Source organism: Colobus angolensis, unplaced genomic scaffold (genome assembly GCF_000951035.1).
Source record: "Colobus angolensis palliatus isolate OR3802 unplaced genomic scaffold, Cang.pa_1.0 Scaffold2, whole genome shotgun sequence".
NCBI classification, from domain to species: Eukaryota; Metazoa; Chordata; class Mammalia; order Primates; family Cercopithecidae; genus Colobus; species Colobus angolensis.
The window spans coordinates 5,547,745-5,561,154 of NW_012115154.1; the positions used below are offsets into that span (position 1 = coordinate 5,547,745).

Genomic DNA, 13,410 nt, shown 5'->3' on the forward strand with positions numbered 1-13,410 from the left:
AGCTGAAGCACCTCTCCCATAGGTCTAAAGACAGCACTGATTCATCATTCCCAAGAAACAGTTCACCCAGTTCCCTCACATTAAAGCTTGAAGTCAATAAGCTTTATGCATGAGCTCAGAACTTCCAGGCAGCTTTTTTATCTCCCACTTTTAATAATGAAGTGAAATGCAAAAGTGATCAGAAAATTGAGAAATCTTTCTGATGCAGAATCCAAAGATCAAAATACACAGGACTCTCCAGGCAAGATAGCTGAATAGACACAGCCAGAAGGAACATCTGCCATTGAGGGACCAGGACATCAGGAAGATTCTAAGCAGATCTTCAGAAGGAAAGCACTGAGAATGGCTAGAGGGAGGACACAGATGCTGGGCTTAAGCGGGGGAAAGCTGGCAGCCCTGCACGGGGCTACCATACATCAGTTCCTGGCCCTCAGTTGCCCCTGGGGTAGGGTGAGCAGGCAAGGAATGATCCACTCTCACCATGGACTTGTAGAATCCTGGCAGCAGGAGACCACACAACCCCCACAGAAACTTAAGCTGGAAAGGACAGTTACTTAGAGAGGTGGTAGGGGCAGGGCTCCAGCCAGTTGGAGCCCAGAGGGTTTGGGGCAGCAATGTCCGCAGTGAAGCATGACCAGGGATGCCCATCCCCCAAGGCGTCCCATGCTCCCCTAGGAAACTTTAGCCTTAGGGGAGCTGTCAGACCTGAAGAGATCTGGGCCAGTCTGACCTGAGTGACTGCTGTGTGCTGGCCTCTCCTGCTTGCAGTGCAGCCGCAGATGCTCAAGTGGGGTGTCTCCCAGGGATATGCATAATAGCTCCTGTGCTGGCAGACTGTGCCTGACAATCAAATCGCTCCAGCACAGAGGCCCCTGCCAAGGCAAGTCAGCCCACCTGCACCCTCCCACCACCGCAGCATCCTCTGTACCACTTTGCTGGCATGCACTCATCCAAGGCCACTCCCATATCATTTTGCCAGTGTGTGTGTGCCACAAGACCTTGCCTACCCTTCCCTGCCAGGACGTATCTACAACCCACTGTGCCACTGCTGCCAGCATGAGCACAACCTGCTCCCATTCACCCAGCTGTATCACCACTGTTAGCACAAGTACACAAATGAAGATCAGCAGCCCCACTCCCTGCCTTATGCTGCCATTGCCTCCAGTGTGAATGCACACATGGAGACCACTAGCTCCACACCTGCCAGTGCCCCACCGTACCCACTATTACTGCCACCTGCAAATGCCTGTATGGAGGCTGGAAACCCCTGGCCCACCAGTGCCCAACTCCAGCTGATGAGCATGCACCTCATCACACCGCTGCTATTTCTGGCATGTACAAATGAGCACAGATCTCACTTCCACCACCTAGTAAAGCCCTTTGGCTGTCACCGCCCATCAGGGCAATAGGTTCCTAACCCTGAGGAGCCAGAGAAGAAAGCAGGGGGCCCAAAATGAGCCCCCCAGAGTTAAAGCACACAGCTCAGGAGTGTTGAGCTGAGCACTGGCCCCCTAAAATATTCCAGAAATGAAGCCAGTTGACCAAACCCACCTTATACCATAATCAAACACCCAACAATACCAAAGAAAATAAAGCAAACAAAAACCAAAAATATCTAAAAGATAGCAACTTCAAAGACTGAAGGAAAATCAGCCCCCAAAGATGAAAAAGAACCAGCGCAAGAACTCTGGCAACTCAAAAAGCCAGAGAGTCTTCTTACCTCCAAATGACTGCACTAGTTCCCCAGCAATGGTTCTTAACCAGTCTGAAATAGCTGAAATGACAGAAATAGAATCAGAATATGGACAGGAATGAAGATCATCGAGATTCAGAAGAATGTTAAAACTCAATCCAAAAATTCTAAAGAGTACAATAAAATGATACAGCAGATGAAAGATGAAATGACCATTTTAAGAAATAACTAAACTGAGATGCTAGAGCTGAAAAACTCAAGAATTTCAGAATACAACTGCAAGTTATTAACAGCAGAACTGACCAGCTGAAGTAAGAATCTCAGAGCATGAAGACCAGTACTCCAAAATAACTCAGACAAATATGAAGAAAAAATAATGAAGAAGAATGAACAGAATGTCTGAGAAAAATGGGATTATTTAAAGAGACCAAGTCTATGACTTATCAGCATTCCTCAAAGAGACAAAGAGAAAGCAAGCAACTTGGAAAACACATTTCAGGATACCATCCGTGAAAATTTCCCCAACCTTGGTAGAGAGGCCAACATTCAAGTTCAGGAGATGAAGAGAAACCCTGTGAAATATTACACAAGAAGATCATCACCAAGACACACAGTCGTCAGATTCTCCAAGGAAGAAATGAAAGAAAGAAAGTTTAAGGAAACTAGAAAGAAGGGGCAGGTCATCTACAAAGGGAACCCCATCAGGCTAACAGCTAACCTTAGAGCAGAAACCCTAGAAGACAGAAGAGATCAGTGGCCTACATTCAGCATTCTTAAAGAAAAGAATTTCAAACCAAGCATTTTATATGTAGCCAAACTACACTTCAAAGCAAAGGAAAAATAAGATCCTTTTCAGACAAGCAAACACCAAGAGAATTCATTACCACCAGACCTGCCTTATAAGAGGTCCTGAAGCGAGTACTAAATATGGAAAGGAAAGGCTATTACCGGCCACTACAAAAACATGACTAAATACACAGACCAGTGATACTATAAAGCAATCACACAAACAAACCTGCACAATAATGAGCTAACAACACAGTGACAGGATCAAATTCACACATATTAATGCTAACTTCGAACGTAAATGGGTTAAATGCCTCATTTCAAAGGCACAGAGTGGCAAGTTGGATAATGACACAGGATCAAATGGTATGCTGTCTTCAAGAGACCCAGGTCACATGCGATGACACAAAAAAATCTACCAAGCAGACAGAAAACAGAAAAGACAGAAAACGGAAAAAAGACAGAAAACAGAAAAAAGCAGTCTATTTCAGACAAAATAGACTTTAAACCAACACAGATCAAAAAAGACAAAGAACAGCATTACATAATGGTAAAGGGCTCAATTCCATAAGAATGAACTATCATAAATATATATGCACCCAACACAAGAGCACCCAGATTCATAAAGCAAATTCTTAGAGACCTACAAAGGTAATTGATAATCACAATGATAGTGAGAGACTTTAACACCCCACTGACAGTATTAGACAGATAATCAAGGCAGAAAACTAACAAAGATATTTAGGACCTGAACTCAACACTTGACCAAATGGACCTAATAGACATCTGCAGAAGTCTCTACTCCAAAACAGCAGAATGTACATTCTCCTCATCTTCACATGGCACATACTCTAAAATCGACCACACAATCAGACACAAAAACAATCCTCAGCAAATTCCAAAAAGCAAAATCATACCAACCACACACTTGGACCACAACTAAATAAAAATAAAAATCAATACTCAGTAAATCACTCAAAACTGTACAATTACATGGAAAATAAACAACATGCTCATGAATGACTTTTGGGGAAATAATGAAATTAAGGTGAAAATTAATAAATTATTTGGAACTAATGAGAACAAAGACATGACATACTAAAATCTCTGGGACACAGTTAAAATGTTGTTACAAGGAGTTTATAGTACAAAAAGCCCACATCAAAAAGTTAGAATGATCTCAAATTAATGATCTAGTATCACAACTAGAGAAATCAGAGAAACAGGAGCAAACCAACCCCAAAGCTAGCAGAAGACAATAAATAACCAAAATCAGAGGTGAACTAAAGAAAACTGAGACAGTGAAAAACACTGAGAAGATCAACAAATCCAGGAGTTGCTTTTTTAAATAACTAATAAGATAGACTGTTAGCTAGACTAATAAAGATAAACAGAGAGAAGATCCAAATAAACACAATCAGAAGTGACCCTTCTTACCCCACAGAAATATAAAACACCCTTAAAGACTACTGTGAATACCTCTCTGCACACAAGCTAGAAAAAACAGGAAAAAATTGAGAAATTCCTGGAAACATACCTCCTCCCAGGATTGAACCAGGAAGAAATTAAATCCTTGAATAGTCCAATAATGAGTTCCAAAACAGAATCAGTAATAAAAAGCCTACCAACCAGAAAAAGCCCAGGACTAGACAAATTCACAGTCAAATTCTAGCAGATGTATAAAGAAGAGTTGGTATGATTCCTACTGAAACTATTCCAAAAAAAAAAGAAGAGAAAACCATGAGGAGGAGAGGCTCATCCCTAACTCATTTGGTGAGGCCAGTATCATCCTGATACCAAAACCTGGCAGAGACACATACACACACAAAAAAATCCTTCAAGAACATAAATGCAAAAATCCTCAACAAAATACTAGCAAATCAAATCCAGCAACACATTAAAAAGCTAATCCACCATGGTCAAGTAGGCTTTATCCCTGGGATGCAAGGTGGTTCAACATACATGAATCAATAAATGTGACACATCATAGAAATAGAACTAAAGACAAAAACTACATGATCATCTCAACAGATGTAGAAAGGGCTTTTGACAAAATTCAACATCCCTTCTTGTTAAAAACCCTCAACAAACTAAGCACTGAAGGAACATGCTTCAAAATCATAAGAGTCATCTATGATAAACCCATATCCAACATCATACTGAATGGGTAAAATCTGGAAGCATTCCCCTCAAAAATCAGAACAAGGCAAAGATGCTCACTCTCACCACTTCTATTCAATGTAGTACTGGAAGTTGTAGCCAGAGCAATCAGGCAAGAGAAAGAAATAAAAGGCACCCAAATAGGAAGAGAGGAAATCAAACTATCTCTGTTTGCAGACAATAAGATTCTACATGTAAAAAAACCCAAGAATCTCTGCCCAAAATCTCCTTTTTCTGATAAACAACTTCAGCAAAGTTTCAGGATACAAAATAAATGTACAAAAATCAGTAGCATTCTAATACACCAACAACATAACATCCAAGCTGAGAACAAAATAAAAAAAACCCACAAACCTATTCACAATAGCCACAAACAAAATAAAATACCCAGGAATACAGATAACCAGGGAGGTGAAAGATCCGTATAATGACAATTACAAAACACTGCTCAAAGAAATTAGAGATGACACAAACAAACAGGAAAACATTCCATGCTCAAGGATAGGAAGAATCAGTATCACCAAAATGGCCATACCTCCCAAAGCAGTTTACAGACTCAATGCTATTCCTATCAAACTACCAATGATATTCTTCACAGAATTAGAACAAACTATTTTAAAAATCATGTGAGCCCAAAAAAAAAGCCCAAATAGCCAAGGCAATTATAACTTTTAAAAAAAGCTGGAGGCATCACAATACTCAAAACTATACTACAAGGCTATAGTAACCAAAACAACATGATACTAGTAAAAAAATGGACAAATAGACAAATAAAACAAAATAGAGAGCCCAGAAATAGTGCCACACACCTACAACCACCTGATCTTCAACCAAGTCAATAAAAACAAGTAATGGGAAGAGGACCCCCTGTTCAATACATGGTGCTGGAATAACTGACTAGCCATATGCAGAGATGGAAACGGAACCCCTCCCTTACACCATATACAAAAATCATCTCAATACGGATTAAAGACTTAAATGTAAAACCTAGACCTATAAAAACCCTGAATGATAACCTAGGAAACATCTTTCTGGACATAAGACTTGGCAAAGTTTACATGAAAAAGATGCCAAATGCCATTGCAACAATAACAACTGACAAATAAGACCCAATTAAGCTGAAGAGCTTCTGCACAGCAAGAGAAGCTATCAAAAGAATAAACAGACAACCTACAGAATGGAGGAAAATATTTGCAAATAATGCATCCGACAAAGGTGTAATATCCAGCACCTATAAAGAACTTAAACAAATGTACAACAAAAGTGGGCAAAAGACGTGAACAGACACGTTTCAAAAGAAGACATATATCTGGCAATCAAGCATATAAAAAAAAGTTCAACATCACTGATCATTAGAGAAATGCAAGTCAAAACCACAATGAGATGCCATCTCACACCAGCCAAATGGCTATTACTAAAAAGTCAAAACATGACAGATGCTGGTGAGGTTGTGGAGAAAAGGGAGTGCTTATACACTGTTAGTGGGAATGTAAATTATTGCAGCCATTGTGGAAAGCAGTTTGGCAATTACTCAAAGAACTCAAACAGAATTAGCACTTGACCCAGCAATCTCACTATTGGGTATATACCTAAAAGAACAGAAATCACTCTAACATAAAGACACATGCACGTGTATGTTCACTGCAGGACTATTCACAATAGCAAAGGCATGGAATCAATCTAAATGCCCATCAAGGGTAGAGTGGATAAAGCAAATGTGGTACATACACACCATGCAATACTACATAGCCATTAAAAAAAAAAAAAATGAGATCATGTCCTTTGCAGCAACATGGATGGAGCTGGAGGCCATTACCCTAAGTGAACTAATTCAGGAACAGAAATCTATTTAATAAATATCACATATTCTCACTTATAAGTAGGACCTAAATATTCCCCACCTTTGTGTACCCATGGACGAAAAGAAGGGAACACTAGACACCAGGGTCTCCTTGATGGTAGAGCGAAGAAGGAGCATGAGGATCAAAAAACTGCCTATCTGGTACTATGCTTACTACTCAGGTGGTGAAATAATCTGTACACTAAACACCTGTGACACAAAATTTACCTGTATAATAAACCTGCACATATACCCTAAATCTAAAAGATTTTTAAAATAGAAAATGAACTTGCACAGGGAAAAATACTTTAAACATGATGTCTTTAATATCCTCAGAGAGTTGGGAGAAAATGGTCCACACATGAAATGGAAAAATAATATTAAATGATACAAAGAATATGAAGGAAAAAAAGAGGAGCCTCATTCGGAGAATAAAATAGTACAAAACCCTTTGAAAATAAAAATTTGATCAAATAGAGACCTCATTAGAAAAGTTAGAATATAAAGTTGAGAAAATCTCTAAAAAAGTAGAGCAAAAATAAAAAGAGATAGAAAGTAGGAGAGAAAAATTTAAAAAAAAAATAAATAGAAACCTAGTCCAGGAGGTCTGAATAATAGGAGTTTCAAAAAACATCCCCATAACAGGAGTTTCAAAAAAACAAAAGAAAATACAGAATAAATATAAAAAACAAAATGAAGAATATTTCCTAAAACATTAGTTTCCAAACTGAAATGATCCACCAAACGCCAAGCACAATAACTCCAGAACAAAATAACATCATCTTGTTTTGAAATTGAAGAGTACTGGGGACAAAGGGAAGAATCTACAAGCGTACAGAAAGGAAAAACCAGATCATATACAAAGGATTAAAATTTGGAATGTTTGAGAACTTCTCAAAGGCAACCATACAGTAAAGAAGACAATGAAATAAGGCCTTCAAAGTTCTAAGACTTTTACACATAACTCAGACAATCAAGTAAGAGCAAGAGCTGAACGAAGGACCCACCGTCTATCAAGAAGCTACTGGGTTATCTGCCCCAATAAAGTTGAATTTGTAATAAGAATGAGTGTTATATAAAATATATTAACACTATATCACCCCCTGACGTGCTCTGCCTGAACCTATTCCTGAGAGCAAGAGTTAGATCATAGTGAAGCAGAAAAATTCAAAGAAGCCTCTTCCCTGTGATAATATTTTCATTTGACAGCTAGAACTCAACTTAACACCTGCCAAGGACTGCCCAGGACTCAGTCATTACCTTGCCCACTAAATTCTCTCAGAATGAGTCTGTGTGTACTCTCAGAAAAACTGAAGCCCGACAATGAACTAGAGACTCTTTTCAGCTTTCTTGGGAACCTTAAGCTAAAACTGAAAGCATCACCTTTTCTTTACACAGGGGGATTTGGATCTGCTACTTAGTTTTTCAAAACCACTCAACATCTGGGTTAGGGACGCATATGTTGGTGGTAAAATATATGCCTATCAAAAGAATGGATATATAATGTAAAGTAGTTATCTCAGTAGAACAGTGAGGGGTGGTACTTGTTCTATTTCTTAATGTAAGTGGCAGGTACACCAGTGCCTATTTTACTACTAAACTTTAAACCTCTGAATTGTGTATACACATTGTGATGATTAATTTTATGTGTCAACTTGACTTGGCTGAGGGACACTCAGATAGCTGGTAAACCACAATTTCTGGCTGTGTCTGTGAGGGTGTTTCCAGAAGAGATTAGCATTAGTATCAGTGGAGTGAATAAAGAAGACCCACCCTTGTCAATGTGGGCAAGTGTCATCGTGTCATCCAATCTGTCTGGGGCCTGGATAGAACAAAAAGGTGGAATAAAAGTGAATTCTTTCTTCTTGAGCTTGGACATCCATCTTCTCCTGCCCTCCGACATCATGACTCCTGGTTCTCTTTCCAGGACTTACACCAGTGATACCCCACTCCTGCACTCCAGTTATCAGGCTCTCAGACTGGAAGATATACCACCAGCTCCCCTGGTTCTCAGGTCTTTGGGCTTGCACTGATTTACACCACTGGTTTTCCTGGTCCTCCAACTTTCAGAAGGTATCCTGTGGGACTTTTTGGCCACTATAATTATATGAGCCAATCACCATAATAGATGTCAATATCTATTGATCACACAATATATATGTGTTTGTACATATATCCAGTTGGTTCTATTTCTCTAGAGAACCTGGACTAACACACACAAATTTGAGGACAGAGCAAGAAGGCAGCCATCTGTAAGCAAGCAAGAGAGCTCGCAGAAGACTCAACCATGCCGGCATCCTGAGCTTGGACTTCCTGCCTTCAGAACTGTGAGAAATAAATGTCTGTTATTTAAGTCACCCAGTGTATAATATTTTGTTTTGGCAGCCCGAGCAGACTAAAACAATGAGGAAGCTTTGACCAATTCTGGTACAGTAATAGGAACTACACTGTGGAATTAACTGGTGATATTAAGCCCTGAGAAAATTGTATTACCAATTACTCCTTTCCAGCCAAAATATAAGTCCTGCCCTGGCACCCGTTTATGGCTTCACTAACCTGACCTCCATTAACCCTCTTTCCCTATTTTCTGTTTGTTTAAATGTCTCATAATCCAGAATGTGATTAAATTAATTGGTTAAGAAATCCATTATACATTTTACATGTGCATGCTTTGGATTTTATGTTTGAAGTAAAATGCCCACAGGTCATACTAATTAATTTTGTATTCTATACTTGAAGTTAGACTACTTGAACTTGTTATGCAAATTATTGCAAATAATGCATAAATTAAAACTATTCATCCTCAGCAAATTCAAAATCTTCTAGCAACCAATCCACAGTGGTACTCTCATATCCATAAAAAACTTTTAAAGTCTATACACACCAAGATAAAACATAACAGAATATAATTTCTAAAATATATATTTCACCACAAATTATAAACAACCAGGTAATAAATCAAGCTCAGGTACCCTATATATGAGACTGAATTGCCCAAAGCTTTAAAAACCAATGCTGTTAAAGGTTACAATGAAAGGTGCCTAGAGTTGTTTCTTAAGTTAATTTTTTATTGACGCATAAGAATTTTACATATTTATGGGGTCCAAGTGATATTTTGATACATGTATACAATGCTTAATAATCAAACCAGGGTAATTAAGCAATCTATCACCTCAAGCATTTATCACTCCTTTATGTTGGAAGAAGTCTCAATCTTCTCTTCCTAGTATTTTGAAATATACAATAAATTATTATTAACTACTATCACCTACTGTGCTATAGAACCATAAAAGTTATTTCTTCTATCTGTATTTGCACACCCATTGACCAAACTCTCTCCACCTCCCCTTACCCCTACCCTTCGGAGTCTCTGGTAATCACTATTCTACTCTCTACCTTCAGGAGACTGGCTTTTTCGGCCCTTAGATATGAAAGAGAACATGCCCTATTTGTCTTTCTGTGTCTGGATTATTTCACGTAACATACTGTCCCTCCAGTTCCATCCACGTTGCTGCAAATGACAGAATTTTATTCTTTTTATGGCATAATAATAATCAATTGTGTATATGTACCACATTGTCTTTACCCATTCATCCATTGATAGACACTTAGGTTGCTTCTATATCTTGGCTATTATGAATACTGCTGCAATAAACTCAGGCATCCAAATATCTCTTCCATACACTGATTCCTTTCTTTCGTGCCTACACATACTCAGCAGTGGGACTGCTGGATCATATGGTCAATCTATGTTTAGTTTTTTTGAGGAGCCTCCATTATGTTATCCATGGTGGCTGTACTAATTTACATTCCCATCAACAGTGCAGTTTTAAGAAAACTTGAATCAGCTGGTATAATGCAAAAGACAGTCAAATAATTTCCTCAAGGGAATTAATTATTTGTTGAAGAAAGCCAAAAGATCCTTGTAGACCAACTCTGAGGTAAACTGCCCTACCCAGGGATGTCTAAAGCAAATTTTATTCTGGCACAACCTTCAGCACAGCATCTTTATGCTGAATTGCGTAGAGGCCAATGAAAATTCACAACAGATGAGAATCTGAGGTTAATGCACACGCCCACTACATGAGCTTCCAGATGCTGAATTGAGCTAGGATCACTTTTCCTGAGCACAGCTGCTTGGAGCCTGATATGGTTTGCCTCTGTGTCCCCACCCAAATCTCATCTTGTAGCTCCCATAACTCCCATGTGTTATGGGAGGGATTCGGTGGGAGATGAATGAATCATGGGGGTGGGACTTTCTCATGCTGTTCTCGTGATACTGAATGGGTCTCACAAGATCTGATGGCTTTAAAAATGGGAGTTTGCCTGCACAAGCTCTCTCTTAGCCTGTCACCATTCACTTAAAAGGTGACTTGCTCCCCCTTGCCTTCCCCCATGATTGTGAGGCTTTCCAGCCATGTGGAACTGTTAATTCTCCATTAAACCTCTTTCCTTGGTAAATTCCTCAGTCTCAGGTATGTCTTACCAGCAGTGTGAAAACAGACTAATACAGAGCCTAAGCCTGGGGGTTCAAGGAAGTAGCACTGAGAGGAGAAGCAGAGTAGCTGAAGTAATTTATTTTCTTACATGAGTGAATCATACTCCACAATTTTGGAAAAGCCAGATAAGCCAGAACAGACTTCCACTGTCTGTGATCTGGGAGTATGATCAAATCCATGTGATATTAAATATGCATAACTGTGTGTCATGTTGCGTAGCACTGTGTCATATGATAAATTTAGGGAGGGGCGGAATAAATATGGATGAACGTGAAAATGATAACACAGATTACATGATAAGAAAAAGGAGGAGAAGGAAGAGAAAAAGGAAGAAAATGAAGAGGAGGATGGAGGAGGAAGAAGAAGAACAAGGAAGGAGAGGAGGAGAAAGAGAAAGGGAGGGCAAGGAGAAAGGAGAAAAAATAACCTACATTCACATAAATAATGTACCAGTTTTACTGTGTTATTTAATCTTTGCCACAATCCTGAGAGGTGGATATCATTATTTCTATTTTTAAAACGAGGAAACTGAGTCTCAGATAGATAACATGCCCTAAATGTTACAACCACCAAAACAGGAACAACAGCTTTCATCCTAGGCTTCTCTCACTCAAGGGCCCCTGTTTCGAAGTATTCCTACTTTCCATTGAATTTGGGCCACAGAGAAGGATGGAGTTTCTACTAGCTTTCAACACTGAGCTCCGAGAAGTGAAAGCAGAAACTGGTGATAGGTTGACCAGCAGCTGAGGAGAGAATCATGAGTCCCATATGTAGAGCTCCACAAGCACTAAGGAAAGGCTGTGAACAGTGAGGAAATATCTCCAGGCCTGGACAAAGGAACAGAACCATTAGACTCTGAAACTACCGGTGAAGTCAGACACCATCTCATGAACATACTTGGCAGAAATGTGGTCATTTTTAAAGGTTCCCCTTTCATCTCCTTTTCCAATAGGCCAGATTCAGGTGAACTTATAGGCCATGACTCAAGTTCATCAAAACTGTTGACAGCTTTGCTATATAATCTTGTCTGCAATTTAGGGGTCACAGAATTAAAGTAATTGTTGCTTACTTTACAAATTGTGAGCTGATGCTAATTATTATTGGGACAGTAGAGATAACAAGAGTACCTAGAATTTAATCAAGTTTATTACAGAAAATCACTATGTCTTGTTTTGCTATTAAAATCCTTACAATAGAATTTCCAATACTGAACTGAAGACCTCAATGATAGTTAACACAAACTAAATATAAGACAAAATCCATGTTCTCACTTGAGGTGTGAAAAGTTCATGACATCAGAGGCACAATATATTCAAAGGTGTTTCCCAAGGATTTTTGATATTATGTTTACTAAACAGTATTAGTTTTCAGTCTGGTTAGCCTGTGATATTATCAATTTGGTAGTTTTGCTATAGTACATATTTTCATACCATTCATTTTAATGTTTAATTATCCTTGGTAAATAACTACATTCAGGAAAATTACAATTCCAGATACTTTTGATTATTTTGCTCAATGAGCTTAGCTTGCCCTTGGTTCTTTTGCAATATAGTATGTAATGGCCCTATGTACTGAGAAAGATCATATTATCTACCCTAATGGGTTATTGTCCTTACCTATAAAACACATCCTATATTCACTCCTCTAAGCCTTATTTAATTCACCACTTTTACCTTTAATTCTATTATCAACATGTACTGCCCTTTCACAAATTCCCAAACCAATTTCAGCAGACTATATGTGAGAACTTCTTATAGCAGATAATGTGTTGCACGAAAGTCTCTAAAGGGTAGAGTTGAAACTAAAGCATGTAAATAAAAGAATCAATCAAACCTACAAGGAGATGAGGGGAATCACAGCTGCCTGCTTGATGACACAAGCAAAGGCCCTGTGAGCCAAAGCAGAAGGAGCCACACCTTTCACACCAAGCCACGTGGAAGTGATAATGGAATTTATAAAAAGGGAGAAAACTCACAGCAGTTAATTCGTTCTCTGCAAGGTACCGTGATGTGTTTAACAAGATGTCACTGTGGAAATAAAGAGCTGAGAGCTCAGCATTTTTTTTAAAAAGATTTAATTATGCGACATTTTGGCTATTACAGTGCAATTACTGTTAAAATAGAATTGCAGCTATATGAAGCCATTTACCTATTCAAAGCACAAACAAACTATCTTCAATAGGATCATTAAAAGAAGGTGTGATACCTTAGAGAAAAGCTTCTCAGAAACCACAGGGTTTGCAAAGATTGGGCTTTAAGTTTTAAATATATATGTATGAATTGTGGAGGCTTTTTTAAAAAGGTTATCACCTTCTGAAAAGAACAATAAATATAATCACAAAATTAAAAAGTCAGAAAATAGGAAAAGGCATTGAACAATATGGTAAACCATCAAAATATAGATTGTAATCTTTTTTTTTTTTTTTTTTTTTG

The 13,410-nt window shown here is 38.6% G+C and overlaps 1 protein-coding gene across 1 annotated transcript in view; it reads right to left on the reverse strand.

Moving 5' to 3' along the window:
* DGKI (diacylglycerol kinase, iota) overlaps window positions 1–13,410 on the reverse strand; it is a 461,461-nt gene that overhangs the window by 97,718 nt on the left and 350,333 nt on the right. Inside the window, exon 22 of the mRNA XM_011941272.1 lies at window positions 1,721–1,774. Within this exon, the coding sequence (XP_011796662.1) occupies window positions 1,721–1,774 (54 nt within the window). The remainder of the gene's footprint in view (window positions 1–1,720; window positions 1,775–13,410) is intronic.